The sequence below is a fragment of the Crocodylus siamensis genome, chromosome 7 (assembly GCF_052110815.1).
Source record: "Crocodylus siamensis isolate JL-2025a chromosome 7, ASM5211081v1, whole genome shotgun sequence".
NCBI classification, from domain to species: domain Eukaryota; kingdom Metazoa; phylum Chordata; order Crocodylia; family Crocodylidae; genus Crocodylus; species Crocodylus siamensis.
Window position 1 is genome coordinate 63,785,832 of NC_143401.1, and position 22,106 is coordinate 63,807,937.

The 22,106-nt window shown below is 41.5% G+C and overlaps 1 protein-coding gene across 8 annotated transcripts in view; it reads right to left on the reverse strand.

Moving 5' to 3' along the window:
- The window catches only part of ATAD1 (ATPase family AAA domain containing 1), a 28,156-nt gene continuing 6,050 nt past the window's right edge, over positions 1-22,106 (reverse strand). For all 8 annotated transcript variants that reach the window (XM_090057323.1, XM_090057320.1, XM_090057315.1 and 5 more), the window contains 9 exons: positions 20,967-21,136; positions 18,602-18,700; positions 18,010-18,130; positions 14,352-14,552; positions 13,079-13,185; positions 9,222-9,311; positions 7,300-7,350; positions 3,807-3,940; positions 1-996 (listed from right to left, as the gene is read on the reverse strand). In XM_090057323.1, the coding sequence (XP_089913449.1) occupies positions 876-996; positions 3,807-3,940; positions 7,300-7,350; positions 9,222-9,311; positions 13,079-13,185; positions 14,352-14,552; positions 18,010-18,130; positions 18,602-18,700; positions 20,967-21,128 (1,086 nt within the window). In that variant the 5' untranslated portion in view covers positions 21,129-21,136 and the 3' untranslated portion in view covers positions 1-875. The remainder of the gene's footprint in view (positions 997-3,806; positions 3,941-7,299; positions 7,351-9,221; positions 9,312-13,078; positions 13,186-14,351; positions 14,553-18,009; positions 18,131-18,601; positions 18,701-20,966; positions 21,137-22,106) is intronic.

Consider the following 22,106-nt stretch of genomic DNA (forward strand, 5'->3'; position numbering starts at 1 on the left):
TTCTTACAGAGATTAAAATGTGGGGTTTAATGAAAGACCAGTTAACAAGGTTCAAATCGTAATTATTCCACTGAAGAGAAGAAATTGTAAAAAAAACCCAAACAAACCCCAAAATACCCAGCATTAAAACAAAGAGCCCCAATAGCAGGATTTCATATAAAATGCAAAATATTCAAACATTTGTACATTAGTTTATGACCTTTACTAAATGGCACCAGATGATTTCATACACTAAATATGGAACAAAAGATCAATAATACTTCAACTCTAAAAAAAAATCCCCCCAAAAAACAAAAAGACTCCCTGTAGTTAAGGAACAGATTTTCTGCCTTTTTACATGTTGCTAAAATAAAGTTGTAAATGTGTAATGAACACAACTGAAATTTAATCTATACATCTTCTGACTTGGTTAGATTCAGTAACTAAGTAAAAAAAGATTTCCATATTTAAGTTATCTACAGATTATGCCTATATATAAAAAATGTGTGGATATATACATTTAATATATACACACACACACAATCATACATATATACATGAACTGTTACTGTTATTTCCCCTCCTCACAGGTGGCCAGCAGGGACCATGTACCACATTAGAACCTTTAAGGCTGCAATAGTGTATTGTAATGGGACAAAACACCAGCATTTGCCCTTGGATGGGGCAATATTGTTTCACTTCATGATCTATTATTACATAACTAATTTTATGATACTACTAAATTTCAATAACTTAGAATTCATTGTATAAAAACAACTCCAGAAACATAACTCTGCCAGTTGAAGAATGCCCCCTCCCCTGCCAACCCACATTTTCACTAAATTACTAAGTCACCAAACTAGGCCTTATCAGAAACTGCAACAAGTTCTTCAGCCTTAATCTAAACCAACGTGCATCAAAACATTCTGGAGAGTTGCATCCTTTGACTTCCTCATCTTTTCAATTGCCCTGTGTAGATCCTGCTGTTGTACTGGCCGAATCTCATCTTCATCATGGCTAGAAAAACATTCAAATGATTCAAATGTTACATAATGGAGCCAATTTACAGAGCATAAAGTAATCTTCAATTATAAAAAACAGGTAGCTAGTGCTAAATAGCAAATATATGGTTTATAGCAATAGATGTAATTGACCTACCAGAGGTACTGCAGGAAAAAAAAGTAAGGCCTGTTTCTTGCTGCAATATTCAACATTGCAGTACTGGAACACAGGGCATGCATCTAGGTGCATGTAAACACAATGGCATGTGGGTTCCTCTGAAGTTACAATATTGCATTAGTAGAAAAGATTGTTCAAATGTAAGGAGCTGGTCCAATGGGAATGAAAACAAGTTAAGAGGAACTGTAGGGTATGTCTACATTGATTCTGCACGAAACACTAAGCTCTGCCCTCCACACACAGCTGCCCCCACCCAGCAGGGCAGCTGGGAGGATATTCCATGGATAGTCACTGCTGCCACACTTAATGTCTCTACTTCTGGTGCGTTCTGGTGTGACAGCAGCAGCAGGCAACCTCACTGGCACATTTCTGGGTGTGCAGCAGAGCAGGGCCTGAATTTTAGCAACACCCTCAAGACTAGTTGCTGTGCAGATGTATGAACACAAGCCCCTAAACCAGCCCAGGGCCGCCATGGCAAGTGACAGGTCTGCTGGGGAAGGAGGTGGAAGGCATTTCACAGACTAAAAGTTGATTGTCTCTTACCATCACTTAGCAATGAAATTCTGAACAGTGTAAACTATCAGTGGCTTCTGGCTTCTGCTGTTTATAGGGTACTTGTACATACAACAAAATTGGCCTTTAAAGCAGCTTAATTGCCCTTCTGCACTGCTTTAATGCATTGCTGTTTGTGTTCAGTAGTATATTTCACTTGAATTTTGTGACAATGTACACGTTTGGCAGCATATTCCACTTTAAAATACCTTGGATGGGTTTTACCTTGCTACATAACGAAGTAATTTAGTTTGCTATGTAACAAAAGTGCAATGGTGCACAGGGTGCTGGAAGCCCAGATGTTCTTAGAGAAGCTTAGGCTTGGCGGGCTTCCACGACCCCGTGTACTGTCCCCACCACCTTCTCCTACTACCAGCACTCCCACCTGCCCTCCTGCCACCTCATTGCTCTGCCCCAGAGGCAAGCCAGCCCATTCCGGCTGGTCCCAGGCAACAGGAAGGTAGAAGGGATGGTGCATGAGGTGCCGGAGCCTACCTGCCTCTACTGAGGCCAAGGGCAAGCTGCTCCTGAGCTGCGGGAGACCCTGGAACTTCCCTCCGTGGTGGTGGCACCCCTGAGGCAGCACCTGCCCACTATCACCTGGCCTGGGAGGTCCTGGCCATTGCGGATAGAAGCACTGGGCCCCATGCAGCTCAGGGACTCTGCGACACAGCAGCAGCTTGTGCAGGCAGGCTCCATTGGGAAAAAAGAAGGAAAAAAAAGCAAGCAGCCTGATTTTTTTTTTTCTTCCCAGAACCTGCCTGCCTGAACTGTGCAGAGCATGGTGCCTGCTTCAGCAGCTGCAGCGCCCCCTGGGATCACCTAGGTGGGCTGCTAGCAGATGGGTGCTGCCTAGAGGGCACCACTGCCATGGAAGGAAGCACTGGGCCCCGAGTAGCTCAGGCAGGCAGGCTCGGAGAGGAAAAAGATCAGGCTCCTCACCACTTTTTTCTTTTTCCACCCCCCTAGTCAAGCTTGCTTGCATGAGCTGCCACCAGGTTGCGCAGCCCCTGAGCTGCGTGGGGCCCAGTGCTTCTGTCTGTGATGGCAGCGCCCCCCAGGACGACTGGGGCAGGCTGCTAGTGGGTGGGTGCTGCTGCTGTGGAGGGAAGGACCCACCGCAGCTCAGGGATCATGTGGCCGGCTGGCAGCTCGCTTCCTCCCACCCCACCGCCCCCCCAACAGGAGAGGCAGGTAAGCTCTGCTGGGGGGGGGCGGAAAGAGGGGAAGGATTTGGCCCCTCACCACTTTTTTTTTTTTTCCTGGTGCAGCCTGCAAGGGGGTGGGGGGAAGGAGGGGGCTGTGACGCATTGAAATGGTGGGTTTTTAAACATGACAATTAAAAAAACCTCACCAATTAAAAACACGCTATTTGAATTTAGGGAGAACTAAACCCCTGTTGTGTGTACAAGCACCCATAAAGAATTAATTCTGACTAGATATAGCTTTTTTCTTTGTTCACTTTTCAGTAGAATGGTTAAAATGTAGCACTCAAATCACCATAGGAATTCTGGTGACAGCTACAGGCCAAAATAATTCTGATGTCAGTGATCTTACAGCAGAATCTATGAAGCACTGATGATACAATGCATATTTCAATGTTTAAGAAGGGGTGAAAAATCACACAAAAAAAAATTCAACACAGTTCAAGGGGCACCTCATGGTCATTACGTAATGAAGGCAAACCTGAAGACATGTAGCCTGACAATTACATTAAGGTCAATAAAGTCACAGGCACATGAAAGTGTATCCAAGATCTCAGCCTGACTCAGTGATACAGTGTACAAAGGCAAAGTTCAAGGCTGTCAACAACCCCCTTGGGTTAATCTTTTACCAGAATGTTACCCATAATATTTTCACCAATAACCTGATTAACTACATAAGATGAAGTGATTTATTCATTGACCTTTCATTTAACAATGAGCATTACATCTTATCAAACTTGTTGATAGAAAGCAATGGTTTCTTTTTCCCTACACAAATTTTTGCTACCAAAAATATAGCACCAAAGACAACCACTTGTTTACCAAACATCAAGCCCAAGGAGCTCTCAGCCTCAGCCTGGCTGCTGTGACATGAAAGATAAAAACGCGTACCTTTCTTCACACGTGGAATTGACGTATTCCCTGACACAAAAGAGCGCTGCATCCCGGCACATTTCCTTCAAATCGCTCCCTGAAAAACCATCTGTTTCTTTAGCAATTTCTAGGAGGTCTACATGCCTGTCCACCTGCCATGAAACAGCGGCAAAAGCATGAAAACATGCAAGTCACTTAAGCTTTTCCACTAAAATACGAAAAAGCCACAGTTGGGGGTTAAGAACCCTTTCAAGATTTATATCAAGTTTTGCCTTTTTTAGGAACTAAAAGTAAATATGAAGAGCATTTGCTAACATAAGGGAATTATCCCCTCCTCTTAGTTATGTTCAGGTAGTAAGTAAAAATAAAGCTTCAATAGTAAAATTGGATAGCTGGTAAAAATTCACTGGCAACCACTGGAGAGCGTATACATTTTGCTATATTTGTTTTTGTATACAAATCTACAGCGCTGACAGCTGAAGAAGAATCACTTCCTGTGGCATAAGCTTAATGAAAATCTTTAGACTTTATCTCCACTAGCAAAATACAGCTGTTGGAATGCTGAGTTGTAGTTACAGACTGATTTACAGCAACTTCTTCAACTCAGCATTTTGTGGCTACCGGCTGATGCAATGAGTCAGACACAGAAAACCCGACGTGCACTCCAACACCAGTCCTTTCTCCTCTGTACAGAAAGTCAAAAAATAAGAACTGGAAAAAGGCTTATTAGTCAACATGTAGAAAAAAATTCCACAAAAAAAAGAAAGAAAGAAACTGAACACACAGTCAACATAAGAGCTTATTTCTGAGACATTATTCAGAAGTGTACCCTTGGCTTTATGCAGTTTCATTTTAACACTCATTTTTGGGAAGTGCACAGTACATTTGAAAAATATCCTTGGACATTCATATTGCTGTTAACTACCGTTTAAGGAAAACCATGATTTTCATTGTACACAATAAGTTAGTGAAAAACTACGCCCATCTGGCATATGGATGGGTTTCAAAAAAGATTAGAAGGGAAAAACTACTTGCTCACATAAGTACCAAATAAGGGGCATGGCTCAGCAGAGAACCCAGGAGAATCCTCATTCCCTGCTGAAAGCTCCAATGAGGATCCAGAATCCCCCAATCAGAGATGCACTGATATTGTATCGGCACTGATAAAAGGAAAATTGATATTACTGACAATCAGCTTTTTTTGGCTGAGGTGGCCGATAATGTTGCCAATACATGCCATGTGCATGCGCGCAGCTGTAGCATGCATGCGGTTAGCCTGGCAGCATGGAGAACAGCATCCGGCTGGTAAGTCTGTTGGGGGCAGAGGGGAAGGGGTGGTAGGAGAGAAGGGGCATGGGGGGACATAGATCAAGACCCCTGGAATGAGGAAGGGAGTTCAGGGGCAGGTGCTGCCCAGCTGGGGTAGGGCATGGGACAGAATCATGAGAGGCTCATGGGAAGGCGGGGAACATGGGGAGGGGGTGTGGTTCCCACTGCTGCATGCATCCCCGCAGGAGCCATTGGGGGCATGTGCCCTCTGGATCTGTGCACAGGGTAAAGGTAGGCTGCTGCTGTAGTCTGGGGCCTGGGGTCGCACTAGGCTCTTCTTGGTCAGGGGGCTGCACTCAAAGAGGAAAGCAGCAATGCTGGGAGGGGCAGGGTTGGCAGGGAGGCTACAGAGAATTCTGATGTGGCCACAGCCCACCACATAGACCCCTCCCAGCGCTGCAGTTGTCTGCCCCAAACACAGTCCCAGCCCAGCCCCCTGCTGGGAAGAGCAAGGCACTGCCCTGGTCCCAGCCTGCCCTCACTCAGTGCACAGATCTGGGGGGCACCCATCCCCCATAGCTCCTGTGGGGGTGTGCACAGCAGCAGGATCCATCCCCCTCTACCCATGCTTTATCTCCCCATGCCCCCCTCTAGCTGGGCAGCACCTGGCCCAGCCCCACTCCCTCCCTCACCACAGGGGATTCCATCTGCCCCTGACACAGCCCTTCCCCCCCAAACAAACTTACCAGCCAGATGCTGCTCTCCAAGCTGCCAGGCTGCATACTAGCAATCAGATATGGCTCGTTAATAATCAGCCATCAGCATCGACCCAAAAAATATTTATTGGCATACCCTTACCAACAATATTTTGCATCTGAAAACACTAGCATCCACAGATCCTTTAGTAAAACAAGTGGAAAGAACTGCAGTTCTTCAGAGAAAATAAAGCTGCATAGGAGCAGAGGGGAAGGGGCGGTAGGAGAGAAGGGGCACGGGGGGGACATAGATCAAGACCCCAGTGAGTGAGGAAATAGAGAAGAAGGATGTTAAATTCTTATAAAGGGAAATGCAGCTGTGTATAAAGCATTAACCTACACCAAATAGGGGGACATCATTTGTAAGATTCCTTCCAGCTCTAACTTATGCAATTATGTGGACTTCCTAAAACTAAACCTTTTAAACAACTGCCACTGTCAAAATCTGTAGTCTAATAGCAAGCCAAGATTATTTTATTTTGATGCTTTAACTTTTAAATATAGATTGTTTTCACAGGTAAAGTGCTTAAGTAATTTGCCAGAAACTACCTGACATTCAAATAATTTTAAATGACAGCTTATGCAGCAAGTTACCTTCTTCACAATCTCAGTCACTCTTAGGGATCAGCTCACACAAGACGGCAACTGAAGGAGATTATAAATCAGTTCTATTGCTAAGATGCGCCTTATTAGTCAGGTCTCAACCTATGACGGTTATGAAAAATAGCCCCTCAGAGTTACCACTGTTGGCTCAAATTCCAGAAGTCTTCCATGGAAATGTAAATAGATTAAATGGAGTACTATATAGAAAGCCAGAAAAATCATGTCTTAAATTTTGCAAACAGCAATAGTGAAAATATCACTGACATCCCAACTCTCTGGTTCCTCCTCCTCCTTTTATAGTATAACCTGTGACTGACATTATTGGGATGGGTAAGAGGCAGCCCCTTTTTACTCAGAGGCCAATCCTTCCAAAAAACAGCGCTATCAAAATAAATGATAAATACTCCCAAATTAACTGGAGAAAATACCTGCAGTATTCAAAATCTTTGATGTCCCTTTCCTTCAAACACTTAATCAGTACTAATTTATTAGTCAAAATGCTTTCTAGTATGAATTAGTTACCACAATGTCAGAAGGCAGGCAAATGCCATCTTTGTACAGATGAGGAAATACAGATTGAAAGATTAAGTAATTTGCCCAGACGCACTATGATTCACTCAGCAATCCTGAGACTAGAACACTAAAATTTCAAGCTTAACCACCATTTCAAGCTTAACCTGTTAAATAATTCCATTTCTCAAAACTGAAGTCACACCCAAAATGGATAACACTCCCTGACAGTGTACTGGCATGTTCTTGACTATACTCCATACCCAGGCCAAATCAGCTGATTTTAAAACATATTTTCCAACCTCTTCTATTTGCCCACATAATGATATGAAAGAAAAATGAATTGATTAAAAAGAAAAAACGCACCAACTTACATTTTCATTTTTCAGTATCAGTTTCAGGATGGCTTCTCGCTGTTTCAGAGCCTTTAAATAAAAAAAGAGGTTTTTTGGGTTGTTACAGTAGAGAAATTGCTCCAACATAATGCATTGCTTTAGCTGTTAAAAATGGCACTCAACTTGTACATCCTTATCTTGTACTGCATCACCCCCAAGACATCTCTCAGGGTACAGACTGACCCCCGGCAATGGGAAATCAGCTTCTTTAACATGTATGCTACGTGATGGACCCAGAGTATTATTAGTTTCACATGTTTACAGCAATTAAAGAAAAAAAGAGAGAAGAAACTGACAAACACTTCAGCATGAGGTTAGTTTAGGGCAAACAGACCTACGCAGCTACCGTGGAGTTCTCTGTAGCATGCATCTGCCCTAACAGAGAGCAGATGCTCAACATGTAAACAAGATATTATTCATTACATATTTTGTCAGTCACATAAACAATGGGACTGCTGCAAGTGTTGTTTTCTAAAGTCACAAGCTTATTCTGAAGATCATGGTTGGGATAGATAGACTATATTAAAATCAGGCACTGCAAGAAGGTTAACGAAAAGGGGTTAAGTAGTTAGCATACCCTTGTAGGCCACATCCACGTGAACATGGACATTTGTCTCTCTGGGGACGAGAAGCAGCAGCACACCTTGTGCCACAGCTACTTGTCCCTGGGGAACGCCTATTGCACATGTCCGCTAGGTGGGATAATGGAGGGTGGAGCCAGGACCAGGCTGGCCACACAACCCATACCCAGAGTTCTGGGGGCCTCCTGGGGCTGCAGCAGTGGAGATCCTGCTGCTTGGAGCCTGGCTGGCAACGGAAGCATGACTCTGGCTGGCCAGGCTGTGGGTTTGGGTGGTACACACTGCCCCCACACGCTTCGCTTTCTTTTTTCCTGCAAGTGTTTTTTGACCCCAGGATCTCCTGGGGTCATCCCCTCCCCCCCAGTGCTGCTACCTTGCAGCGCAGAGAACACCTGAATGTATGGTATGTGGCACTGCAAACACGTCTGCAGTGCCACTTACCACACAGTCCCTATGGGCATGTCCAGAAAAGTGCGACTAAGATTGTAAGGCAGAGCCATTAGACAAACCTGGCTCTCCCAAGGAACAGGTCATTCAAATTCACTTCCATTCATCAAGAATCATTTGATTAAATGCAAATGCTGTACAGATTAATAGTTTACTCACTGCCTCAAAAAATGTCTGGCTAGCTTTTCCTCTGGCCCTTTAAAGAACTCTGGCTTATTGAAAGTAGCTGGTTCACAGCTCCCAGTCCTACTCAGTTTTTATTTTAAGCTACAGTAGAGAAAAATAATTACATAGTAACTACAGTGCTCCAAGTTGCCAGGTATAACAGCCATGAAGTTTTCATAACTGATCCATCTGGATGGCCCTTGAGTTAAGAACAGAACTTCTTTACTGGGTCAGACCAAATGGCCATGCAACCTCGAGGAATACCATCTGACAGTGGCAAGGAGTGGATACAGTGGCAGTGAAGATTAGATCAGGATGAGCTAATAACTTCCCAAGAACTGAAATGTGTACACACATTTGTGTATAGATGCACCTGCAGGCAACTTGAACCTCCTTTTCCCTTGGTGCGAGTGAACAGTGTCCAATCAGAATGCCAAAGTGTGCAACTCTATTCCTTTAGGCTGAATGCAAGAAATATATTAGGAAGTTCTTGTTGGCACAAAGTTGGTTCTAGCTGAAATGTGTAGGACTCATGTTCGCATGGGAAATTTCACATTAAAAGTGAAATTATCAGTACTTCTGAAAAAAAATCCTCTCAAGCTCATTTTGCTACCCAGGCAAATACAGGTTTCTTGGCTACAGGTGCCCCCATTCTGCAAACTCCTTGGGCAAACAACCCTTAACTGTATGCACTGTGGGATAACTTACAGGTTGGTTGATGTGGAACCTTGTAGGCATTCTTCTCATAATGGCCGAATCAAGATCCTGAGGGCGATTGGTAGCTCCCATCACTATCACCTATATAGAGAAAGCCAGAAATAATTAAACTGGCATCAGGAAATTATCATAGAATGTGTGTGTGGAGGATGGGGGGTGGGATGGTGGGGGAAGAGGGCAGAGCAGTGTCACAAAATACATGGATATTTGTACTACCTTCCATCAAGCAAGCCAACATCATTCATTTTAACAGCAGGATTTAAATAGGCATGAAAATATTTTAAACGGTTGTAGGTTTCAAGATTTCAAGGTTGAAAGTTCAAACAATTCAAATAAACAGGTAGTAACAGAAAACCCCTACTTTTACAGGTGTTGGCACATTTGTTTAGTTCATACTGGACAAGTCTTCTCCAGAACTTAATGAAGTAAGGCATTTTAGAAGAGCCTTTATATTCTCTGAATTCTAAGACTATGAATCCAACATCTCATGTAAACACTAAATTTCACAAAAAAGTAATATCCTTAAAAAAATCAACTACCTGAAAACCCAAAAAGGTACTACTACTGTGGTATTATTGATTGGATCCAAAAATCATGAAAAGCTTTAGAGAAATCTCATATACTCTAATAACTGTATAAATAACATTTAAAAATTTTGTTCAAAAACAGTATTGAACATGACAACACCTCAAATGCAACCTCAAAAGAACGTTTGCCCCCAGCCCATATTCATATCTTTTTCTCACTTGCTATTGTAAACCACAGGTATTGTACATGCTCTGTCACGAAAACATGAATGTCAGATAATTAAATGTTTTCGCTCGATCTGAGCCTTCAAGAGGCCGAGAAGCGATTACTACATAATTCTGGACTCCTGAAAAATTCTACTATTCTTGCTTATCTTTCGATTTGGATCATTACCCACAATGAGCCATGGTAGGTTGAGCACTAGGCATCAGAACCAATGGTGCCTTCACTTGTTTAGAGTGATGCTGCCACCCAGAGGCTCAAAATTACTACTACACAAAACAGTGGGAGAGTAGACATCTAGAGTGCTTGCAGACATAACTCCCACCCATCAAAAAAGGACTTGCCCAGAAGGGGCAGTGCATTACTTCAACCTGGCTTGGCCAACATCTGTAAAGATCAGGCACTTTAGTGGTGCTTTTATGATACTTTTATCTAACAGCTGATTGAATCAGTTTTAGCTAAAAGCACCAAAAAGCCCTGCTGAAGCACTCAATCTTTAAAGACGCTGTAGAGCCGGGATGAAGCAACACACTGCTGCTCCTGGTAAAGCTCTTTTTTTTTTGTTTAAAAAAAAAAAAATCGTCTGCAAACAGCCCTTAAGATGCTTCATATTTAACAAGAATGTTGGTCTTTTCTACCTTGGAGAAGTCATAACAGCAGCAGACTCTCCCAATGCCTGAAGAAGGGTGGGTTTGTGCCCAAAAGCTTACAAAAAACTTTTCTCCAACTATTTAGCTGGTCTAATAAAAGATAGCACATCTACCCAAAGAACCTTGGCTCATATTTAACAAAGCATTTCACATCAGTTGTCAGCAACAAAATGACCCATCTCAGGTCTGAAGCTGGCTGGCGCTAAGACGTAGCCACCGCTGCTGCATCTCCCAGTCCCGGCATCGCACAGGTGAAGCCCTGGGGGTCTTTCTTCAGACCAGATCCAAAAGTTCTGCATTGAGAGCCCATTTAGTCAGAGCAACAACCTTTATTACAGTGCAGAAGTAGTGTCAAAACTGATCTGCCTGTGGCACAAGCCTTGGAGATGGGTGAAAAAAATGGCTTTAAGTTGCATTTGTGTTCCCTTGATTCTGGGGGGCAGCGTGGTTCAGGCCAGTTTCTGATAAAAATCAGATAAGTCTGAAGTTTGATCTTACTTCTCTCTCTGGTCATGGTTCCTCATCCCTGCACAAAAAAAAAGTTAAAAAACAAAAACGAAACAAAAAAACCCTAAAAACACCCTAACAACTCTTCCATGACACTTCAGACCTTCCACTGAGTAGAATATTTTCCAGGTGCACTTGAGGCAGCGGTCCAATTAAAATTCACAACAATGCATTGCCTGTCACAGCCTATTGTTAAAGTTCTGAGTCTTTTTTAAAATTTTCTTTTGAATTTTACAGCAGTAATAAAATATAGGATAATCCTTCTTTTCAGGGAGGACATTTCTTTGTCTAGGATTGACAAGCAAACTAATATTATCAAGAAAATTTTGACAATTAATATTTTGAGAAATGTGTACTTATCAGTTCTCAGAAAAATACTAAAACAGTAACAAAATTATTTTGGAGATACCTCTTTAAAGATTTTTTTCTTAACAGTAATGAATTCTAACCAAGCACATCCAATAACAGCATTTTCATAATACCTCTAGAGCTCTTCAATCATTTTTTGTAGAGATTTCCCTATAATAGTTTTCCCATCAGGCTAAGAATTATGAGTAAGGGACACAATGATTTCTTCAGATCTGGTACACCAGACTCAATAGTAGATGTACAAGACCAGATTTATGTTTTACTGCAGCAAAAGCATACTTTACTGGACTAGTTCCAAGAAGCTTTCACAGTTTTTAAAAAGGGAACATGTTAAAGCAATGGCAAAAATCAGTGCTAAAGGGAACACAAGGCTAAGCCGTCTTAAATTCCAGTTTCGTATTGTGTAAATTTTGCTAGCATTAACATCCTACTGACATACTGGATTTACATACATAACATTGATACATAAAAAGTAACAGCCTGCATTTTTTGATTAATGTGGTGAAACATTAGTTATACCAATGCCAATTGTGTAAAAGATGTATGAGAAGTCATATTTGACTGCAACTGTATGCAATTTAAAAAAAATCAAGTTATAAAAAGTACAGCTAGAACAGCTATGAAAGAGCAAAGGAAGTTGGTAATAAGGAAAAGGAAAGTGGAACTGAAACAATATATGATTAAAAAAATTAATCAACTCCTAACACTTTCTTTCACTTCCAGGATGCCCAATTAAATCCAGTCTGAGGTGACTGTTCAGTCCATTGACTTTTTGACAGTGTATTAAAACAAGCATACCCAATTTTCAGTGAGCTTCTAAAACTACCGCTCCCCAAATCTTGACAGTTCACAAAGACAACATAGGGAAATGAACTGCTCTTTCAACCTTACAATGATTTTTCCTCAGGTCAAGTTTGAAAGTCATTGGCAGGGTGAATGGGCTATCTGCTCCCACACCAGTAGGCATCAGTCCTAGACTAAGCAGATCACTTCTGTCTCATACGTACTATCAACCTTTTTTAACATCTGATATTACTAAAGTTAGATGACAAAAACTGGGCTTGAATACATAAAACAGAGATTGCCAGCATTTCCCCTTTGATAATGATGGCAGCTTCCTGTACTTTCAGATTAGCTCATTAGGTATAAATGATTTTGCTTTCTGTGGGAAAAGTAGAAGGGGCTGGTAAAGGGAGCATGTCAAGACTTTTCAGTAAATCTGGGTCTGAGATTCACCTGGCCTGAAAAAAGTCATTAAGTGATTGTTTCATATTGTTCACATGGTAAATGTGGCCCTCTCATCTTGCATTTGCATTATCAAAAAAATACTGAAAAGAAACATTTTTTAGAAAGCTTTTCAAATGGTCAGCATACATAAAGGAGTTATCTGAAACATGAATGAATTAATTATTAATGCGAACTTTTGTCCCAATTGTATCCAGTAACAAAACTAGGTAGAATAATGCTTTTGGCAGCTACTATGTTCAATACTGTGTCCCTTAAAGTGAGGAAAAACACACTGATTTCTATGAAAGAATTATAGAAGTTATCAGCTTAAATCTTTTCACTTACTTGGCAATTGTAGTCAGTGTCCAGACCATCCCAAAGGCTCATGAACTGAGCTTTCATCATAGCTGTAGCTTCATGGTCAGAACTTGAGCGATTTCGTAGGAAGGAATCTATGTGAAAAAGATTCAATGAACATTGTTCACCATATATGCAACTGTACCAACCATATAGTATTTTATTTCTTGGGCACAAACTTTTAAAATAGTAACAACAGAAAAATATAGTTGGTACCAAGAAGATAAAAGCTCAACACCACTGAGAGGAAGAAAAAAAAAAAGTCAGATGTTGAAGAAAACCTAGAGTAGAAAAAAACATATCTTCTCCAGCTTCATACTTTTCAGTACATGACATTTCTTATCTATAATTGGGTGAACTAGCTCTGAATTTTCTTATTCTTAGTTAAGTAAAAAATAAACATTCATCTTTGCTCCTCATGCAGTACACTGACATGCTTTCACTCAGATTCCAACAAGCTCAGAAGTTTACAAAGAGAGCTAAAATCAATGTCACTGCATGTTGAATCTATGTGAATTCACAGTTATGGAGAACACTAACCCTATTAGTCATCTCCAGAAGAAGAGTCTTTCTAAATAAATAAATAAATACAGACATCACTGGAAAAAGTGACTATAAGCAGCGTGATGTAGCTTTACTATATCTTCACAGTGAATTGTTCTCCTCCAAGGGCCATGAGTTATTGTAATATATGCCTGAGGGAAGAGAATGAGCAATTTTAACTGAAGTGTTATTTTCTCATTAATCTTGGATTTATAACTTGCAAGTTAGTAATCCCAAAATTCTCTTCACTGCTTTCTCTAAAAATAAGGATTTTTCACCACTATAAATTCTCTATTTTTTTCTCTTTCATTTCTTTTTGTTTTATTACTTCTACCTAGCCATTTCTTGTTTTCCCCAGCCCCCTTCCTCAATATTTATCAAGATGAGACCAACATTAATTCAGATCTTCCAGCAACAGTCATGCACTTTCAGGGAAGTTCTTCCTCTCTAAATATGGGCTTCCTAAATGACAGTTAGTCTAAAGGAGATGGAAAATTAGTGGCTCTTCTGCATCAATATATATTTTTTGATTTGACATTTTATGCAAAAAAAGAATGCAGAAACATGCAACTATACACAACTGTTGTTCAACACAAGGTTATATTTCTTACTGCACTACCATCACTTTTGGTAGACCTTGGTAATAAATTAATATACCTATCAATTTTAAGTTGGCATTTAATCTTTCTTTTCTATGACTATAGATATATTGTTTTACCTATTTCATCAATAAAAATGATGGACGGTTGGAGCTTCATAGCAAGGGAGAAGACTGCAGCAGCCAGTTTCTGAGACTCCCCATACCATTTGTCAGTCAGTGTTGAAGGCTGGAGATTAATAAATCGACAACCTGCTTCCTTTGCTGTTGCTTTGGCAATGAGAGTTTTACCACAACCTGGAGGACCGTACAGAAGTACTCCTGAAAAATAAAAGTATTAAGGTTTTATGAACACTGAAAGAAAGACTGATGTGATTAACTGATATTGTTATGTAAGAACTCACATTCTGCTGACTTGAGTACCACCAGTCTACTGAATGCCATCCACATACTGGTATTGCAGCATTTTTGCTACTTTATGAAATACAATTTTTAAATTATCAAATAGCTTTACTTCGTTTTAATACTTAAAACTATTTGTTTTAAGAAGGAACAATCAACTTTTAAAGTCATGTTTTGTCTGAAAGTTCTGTGCCTACTATAATTACCACTAAGGTGTAAGATTACTGTGACTAAAATTAATGAAAAATCTGTTTGCTTTGTGCATTTGATAGAACTGGTTTATAGCCATTTTCTGCCCTGCTGAAAAGGTTTTTGAAAAACATTAATAGGTAGGGATAGCCATATAAAAATATTAACAAAACAACAAGTTTGAAGTGCTTTGGGTTAGAATACAAGGCAGTCGAGGGGAAAGAGACTTAACGGTGGGGGTCTACAACAGACCTCCCAACCAAGGGGAAGAGCTCGACCAGGAATTCTTAGGTCAGCTCACGGATGTAGTGAAGTCTAAGGATGTGGTAGTCATGGGGGACCTGAACTTCCCAGACATCTGCTGGGGGGAGCAGTCAGCCAGGTCTGACCGCTCATGTAGGTTCTTAGCCAGAATGCAGGACCTCCATCTAACCCAGGAAGTGCACAGCCCCACCAGGGGAGACGCCTTGTTGGACCTGGTGCTGGCCATGGGAGATGACCTGGTGGGGGGGGCTGCTGGTGCTCGACCACCTGGGCGGCAGTGAACATTGCCTGCTGGAATTCACCATCCAGCGCAAGGTAGCAAAGGCCTGCAGCAAGGCAGCAGCCCTAGATTTTAGGAGGCCAAACTTCAAGGAGCTAAGGAGAATAGTCAGGGAAGCACTGAGGTCCCAGAGGGGAGGGGAGCCAGGTGTCCAAGGAGAGTGGTCGCCCCTTAAGGAGACAATCCTCCAAGCCCAAAGGGAGGTAATCCCAACGCAGATCAAAGGGAGCAGGAGGGCACACAAGCCCCCATGGCTCACCAAAAGCATCCAGGAATGTCTCCTTGCTAGAAGGGAGGTGTACACCCAATGGAAGGGAGGGGCCATCACCAGGGATGACTATACTGCAGTTGCTTGGGGATGTAGGGGGGCAGTCAGGAAGGCCAAGGCAGAGATGGAACTAGGACTAGCTTCCCAGATTAAGGACAATAAGAAGTCCTTTTTTAAATACATAGGGGGTAGAAAGAAGGTTCCGGGTAATGTGGGGCCTCTGCAGGACACGTTAGGAAATTTGGTCATCACACCAGATGACAAAGCCAACATGTTTAACGATTTCTTTGCCTCCATTTTCTTAAGCAGGGACCAGAACAGTCACCCCCCTGCTGGACCCCCTCAGGCCCCAGGGGAGGTGCACCTGGGCCAAGGGTTAGTGAGGAACTAGTTAGGGAACTTCTGAAGGGACTGGATGTATTCAAGTCAGCCGGTCCAGACGATCTCCACCCTAGAGTACTAAAGGAATTGGCTGAGGTCATTGCAGGAGCCCTAGCACGGCTTTACGACCACTCGCGGTGCTCTGGTGTGGTGCCAGAGGACTGGAGGAGGGCCAACGTGGTTCCCATCTTCAAAAAAGGGGAAGAAGGAGGACCCGGGAAACTATAGGCCAGTTAGTCTTACCTTGATCCTGGACAAGCTTTTTGAGAGAATTATTCTGGCACATATCCATGAGGGGCCAGGAGGAGAGGTCATGCTTAGGAGCAACCAACATGGGTTCATTAGTGGCAGGTCCCATCAGACCAACCTTCTATGAACAGATCACCAAATCCTTAGATGCAGGGGTAGCAGTGGACATAGTCTTCCTGGACTTTCGGAAGGCCTTTGACACTGGCTCTCACCCCATTCTCATTAAGAAACTGGGGGGCTGTGGTATCAACACGCACACAGTCAATTGAGTCGCCAACTGGCTGGAGGGCTGCACCCAGAGAGTGGTGGTGGATGGGTTATTTTCAGCCTGGAGGGACGTGGGCAGTGGGGTTCCACAGAGCTCCGTCCTTGGGCCCGCACTGTTCAACATCTTCATCAGCGACTTGGACGAGGGGGTAAAAAGCATCCTGTTCTAATTTGCTGATGACACTAAGATGTAGGGGGGATGTGGACATGCTAGAAGGGAGGAATAGGCTATAATTGGACCTAGACAGGTTACAAGGGTGGGATTCAACACCGACAAAGTGCAAAGTGATGCACCTGGGGAGGAACAACCGGCACCATACCTACAGGCTGGGGAACTCCCTTCTTGTCAGTACAGAAATGGAAAAAGGATCTTGGAGTCATCATTGACTCCAAGATGAACATGGGCCAGCAGTGTGGGGATGCAGTTAGGAAGGCCAACCATACCCTGTCATGCATCCACAGCAGGTCCAAGGAGGTGATCCTCCTCCTCTATGCGGCACTGGTCAGGCTGCAGCTGGAGTACTGCGTCCAGTTCTGGGTGCCGCACTTCAAAAGGGATGTGGACAATATGGAGAGGGTCCAGAGAAGGGCCACGAGAAGAGGCTACGGGACCTGAACCTGTTCAGCCTCCACAAGAGAAGGCTGAGGGGAATCTAGTGGCCTGTTACAAACTAGTCAGGAGGGATCAGCAGGCACTGGGGAAGTCCCTGTTCCCCCGAGCACTGCCAGGAGTGACCAGGAGTAACAGTAACAAGCTGGCAGAGGGCAGGTTTAGGCTAGATATCAGGAAGCGCTACTTCACAGTCAGGGCAGCTAGGACCTGGAACCAACTTCCAAGAGAAGTGATGCTGGCTCCTACCCTGGGGGTCTTTAAGAGGAGGTTAGATGTACACCTTGCTGGGGTTGTTTGACCCCAGTACTCTTTCCTTCCATGGCAGGGGGTCAGACTAGATGATCTCCTCAGGTCCCTTCCAACCCTAGAAACTATGAAACGTTAGTAGGCAGGGATACCCATATAAAAACTATTAACAAAACAATAACACTAACTAGCGCATACTATTTGGCAGGTTTTTTTAAACTAGTCATACTCAATCCATGCCAACAATTTAACAGAATGTATTCCTATTTTCATAACATCCACAGAATTGTATTTCACTTGAATAAAAAAAATGCACGTCATAACAAGGAACCAACTGAACTTCTTCATAAATATCCCTCTAAGGTTTTGGCTGCTTGTTAGAGATCCACCAGAAATCAACAAGAAAGCTCAAGTAGTAAGCAATGTATTCTATAAAGTGATAAGAGCACCATTCAAGAACTGCATCTTAAATATCTCATTTTACGAAAAATGAGCAAAATGAGGCCCATAATTGTCAACAATCAACTAGTCTTTTTTGAAACACAGATATTAACTTTTCTTCCTTGCTAAGTAATTATATTTTTAAGCCATACATATACCCCAAATGCTTCCTTCCTACCTTTTGGTGGCTGCAGGAGTCTGGAATTCTCAAATAAATATTTCTTTTTGATGGGTAAGATGACGGTGTCCTTCAGATCCGTAATAACATCATCTAATCCTGCAATATCACTCCAGGTTACCTAATAAATAAAAACAGTATTAGAAGCAAAACTTTAAAGCTGACCACAGTCACTGCCAATAAACAATACTCAAATTAGTAAAAGTTTAATAATCAAATTAGTAAAAGTTTTAAAGGAAACTTAAAATGTGGGCATGATAAAATGTTGAACTTATGTCAATTTAATTATTTTTAAGCATAATTTAACAAGCCAGTGTTAATACAGGTGACTTTCTCCGATACAGTCCAAATAATTTTAGGGTAAAGAGTTAATCCCCACTAGGATACATTCTGACATGACTTATGAACTCTAAAATTTCAAATTGCATTTTCATGAAAATATAAATCCTCATTGAAGAACAGGGTCATTAAAGTCAAAGACTATCAAAATCGTCCATGCATTACAAATGTTTCACTTCATTCTATGCATGTAAAAAGAACTTTTTTATTATAGGAATAATAAGGGAAATAAGCAGAGAATATAGTCTCTTACATGCATGCTAAGTGGGTCGACTAGATGTGCAGCAATACTCATTTCATATTCAGTAAGTTTGACATTTTTCACCCCGATCTGCTTCATTAGCTTTTCTGCCTAGAAAGAGAAAACAGTGGTATAAACAGAAGAAAAAGGAAAACAGTTAAACACCTTAAAATCACTGTTTGAAACTTGCCATTTTGGGGTCTGGAAATTAGGAGACAAAAAGAGCCACTTTCATTAAGCCATGTCTTTGAAAATGGCTCATGTGAAAAAGCTTTACTATTTAATGACTCTTCAGTGACACCCAAAGTTAATTCACAGTCTCAATTCCCAGCAGACAAATGTTACATTGAAAAACAACATGTTATAAAATAAATTGAGTGAGATGCCAAAGACTGACAACAGATGAAGAGAGACAAAACCCTGTCTCAGTTCAGAAAAGGACTGAAGCACACTAGTAGGTGATATATGCGCCTGTTGCTTGCCACTAAAGCCCCGGCAGTCATTACACTTAAGATGCGATTAACTTGTTGATCGCACCATAAAATAGTGACCCAGCTACGTGATCAGGTGATTGGTGAAGTATAATATTTTTGTAGCTGGTTTCCAACAAGCCTTTAGTTGAATATGTGGGGCAGGGTAGTCACACCATGCAGTCTTATGCCAGCTGCGTGATGGGGCTTGGCTGACAGCTCTCCACCTATCACCAGGCTGACAGCTGCGTGATGTAATCCTCCATGGGGCTGTACCCACTATTTTCAGAGTGTGAAACAGAGGAGAGCTCATCCGCTATTTACCGTAGCTTTGGCAAATAAAAATACAGAGAAGCAAAAAGATTAATTAGTTATCCTAAAAAAGCTCATTCTGCACTTGAAAAGCATAAAACAAAACCTCAACCAACATTAGCACCAACGTTAAGAAGGTCCAAAAACTTCTAGTATTTTAAGTTTGCTGAGAAACTGCTTTATTAGTATATAAATAAAAATGTTGGGAGCTGCCAGAGCCTTGACTACCTGAGGACTCCTCCTGGTGCTACAACTTGCTTTGCTGACCAATAGGAACTTTCCTTATAAAAGATGTGCGTCTATAAATATTTCTAGAAATTTATCAAGAATAAAGTTTTAGACACAAAAACTGAAAAAGTTCCCACTTCTCTCCACTCCAGTGAATGACATCTTCATACAGTTAGTGATACCAGGCTATTAAATGGATATCAAGACAACAGACAAAAAGATCAAAAGGCAGCTCAAAAAGTTAACTCTGATGTTACTGTTAGACTGCAAAAAATGGTTAAGAGGTGCAATAATCATCTACACCTATACAATGCTACAATAGCACACAATTTTTTTTAAATTTCACAAGTTGAACAGGATAGTTTTGGCCTGCTCAAAACCTAGAATATTGCAGGAAGTAGTGTCTGATACAACAGAAGGCATTTCTCTTTCCAAATCAACATAACCACTGCCCTAGCACAGGACTTGAAGAAATCTGACTTTGGAATGATGTTTGGTTAAATAGAGGCCTAGAGGTTCAGATTTATAATCAAAGAACCCACAAAAGGTGTTAGCCACATATCTGGGTCAAACCAATTACGATATATATACTCAACCTACATTTATTCCATTTGCACTAAAGGTATTGTTATATATACCTAATACATGTTCTTGTTCATTTTTAACCATTTTTATACTGTGTACTAATCAAGAGGCTAAACTTCCTTGCTTGAGACCAGAAATATATCAGATGGGAGAAGAAACCAGACAGTGCAAGTAAGTGAGACGTCCCCATGCATAAATATACAAGTCCTGGAAAGGAGAAAGATAACTGGCCCATAATTAGGTGCTGCCCACAGAGGCAACTTGCAGATTCTATCTTTTTTCATGCGTATGTAGAGCTCCAACAACAGTAGCAAGAGGAAGGGAGGAGCCTTCTGTCTCCCTGTCCCTTCCCAACAATGCTGAGTGCTGTAGTGAGGGGATAGCCTTCAGTTCTCTTTTCTTGGTTTTTCCTTTCCCCCAGAGCTGCACAAGCAGCAGGGAATTTTATGCTGCAGCTACAAGGCTGATGAATTATCTCTCCCTGACGCTTAGCAAAGCTGCTCATAGCAAAAAAGGCAGAGGCTCACTCCTTGACTCTGGAAATAATGTTACACTCTTTTCCACTAAGGTGGCTATTTTCACAACCACATAAACTAGAAGCTTTGTTTTACATTAAAAAATAAAAACTGCTGATAGTGAAATGTTTGTCTTGCTTTCTACAGACTGGATTTTTTCAAAGTCCAGGCTTCAGTGACTGGTGAAAACATTTCTCTACACATAAATGGTTATTTGTAAGAGCTCATTTTTTCCAGAAGAAGAAATACTTAAAAGTTGGATCGTACCTGTTTCTGGGCTTCTACTTTTTGCTTCCTGGTTGGATCAATTGCATCTACCATCCACTTGATGGTAAAATACGTCACAGCACCAAATATCGTCAAGCGGAAAATTAAACCAACAACTTCATTCCGACTCAGTGGGCGAGAAAAGGTTTCGGCATGTACCATCTTGAATACTTGAATAATTAAAAAAAAAAAAGTCAATGGGGGAAAGCTATTAAAATCTGAGAAAAGACGCTCATTTCAAAACATCATTTAGAAATATCTACTTTCTGTGCAATATTTTTTCTGATTTTTATACCTTTCTGAATATGTCATAATTTCTTTACCATAATGGCACAAGCCCAGAAAACTCAAAAGAAAAGGGTTAACAACTTAATGCTTGATATATTCAACATCTGTGGTTTCATTTCCACCTCTGAGACAGAATACAAAAAGGCAACCACAATCTCTTACAGCTTTGCTTCAGTGCTTTTAGTTCCTATATTCAAGAAGATGCCGATGCATATCAGCTACACAATACTTTACCAAAGGGATACACTTCTTCACTTGTGAATTTACCCCATTCCCATTCAGGCCTGTTCCAATCATATGATTTACTGATCTCAAAAAAAGCTGACTCATGAAGACAAAGTAAAAAAAAAAAACAGAGGCTATTTCATGTCACTTCCTGTTATTTTGCATGTTTCTTATTATGGACCATTGTCCAACTGAGATGTGTTCCATATTTAGCGGTAGAAAGTTCAGTGTTAGTCTGAATCTAAAGCAGTCCGTCAACATAGTCCTTTTGAGCTGTTACAGTCCCTGGAAGGCTGAGAATTCTGGCTTTGTGGCAGACAGCCATCAAAAGACTGGGGTTGGCTTCCATCAAAGCCAAGATAGGAATTAAAATTAAAATTAAGACAGTACAAGCTTCTGTTAGTCTTAAATTAGGTCAACACCTTACAAGACTAAATCTTTAAGGTGCCACCCTGCCCTGCCTTCCACTGATATGAAGTTACAGCCTGCATTTTGTAAGTGAAGTGTGGGGGGGAAAGAGAAAAAAAAACAAAACACATTGGGATCTTCTTTCCCATCCCCAGTCTACATACTGTGGAACTGGCAGGGACTCAAATTAAGAATCACAAGCAGTCTCACTCATCTTCT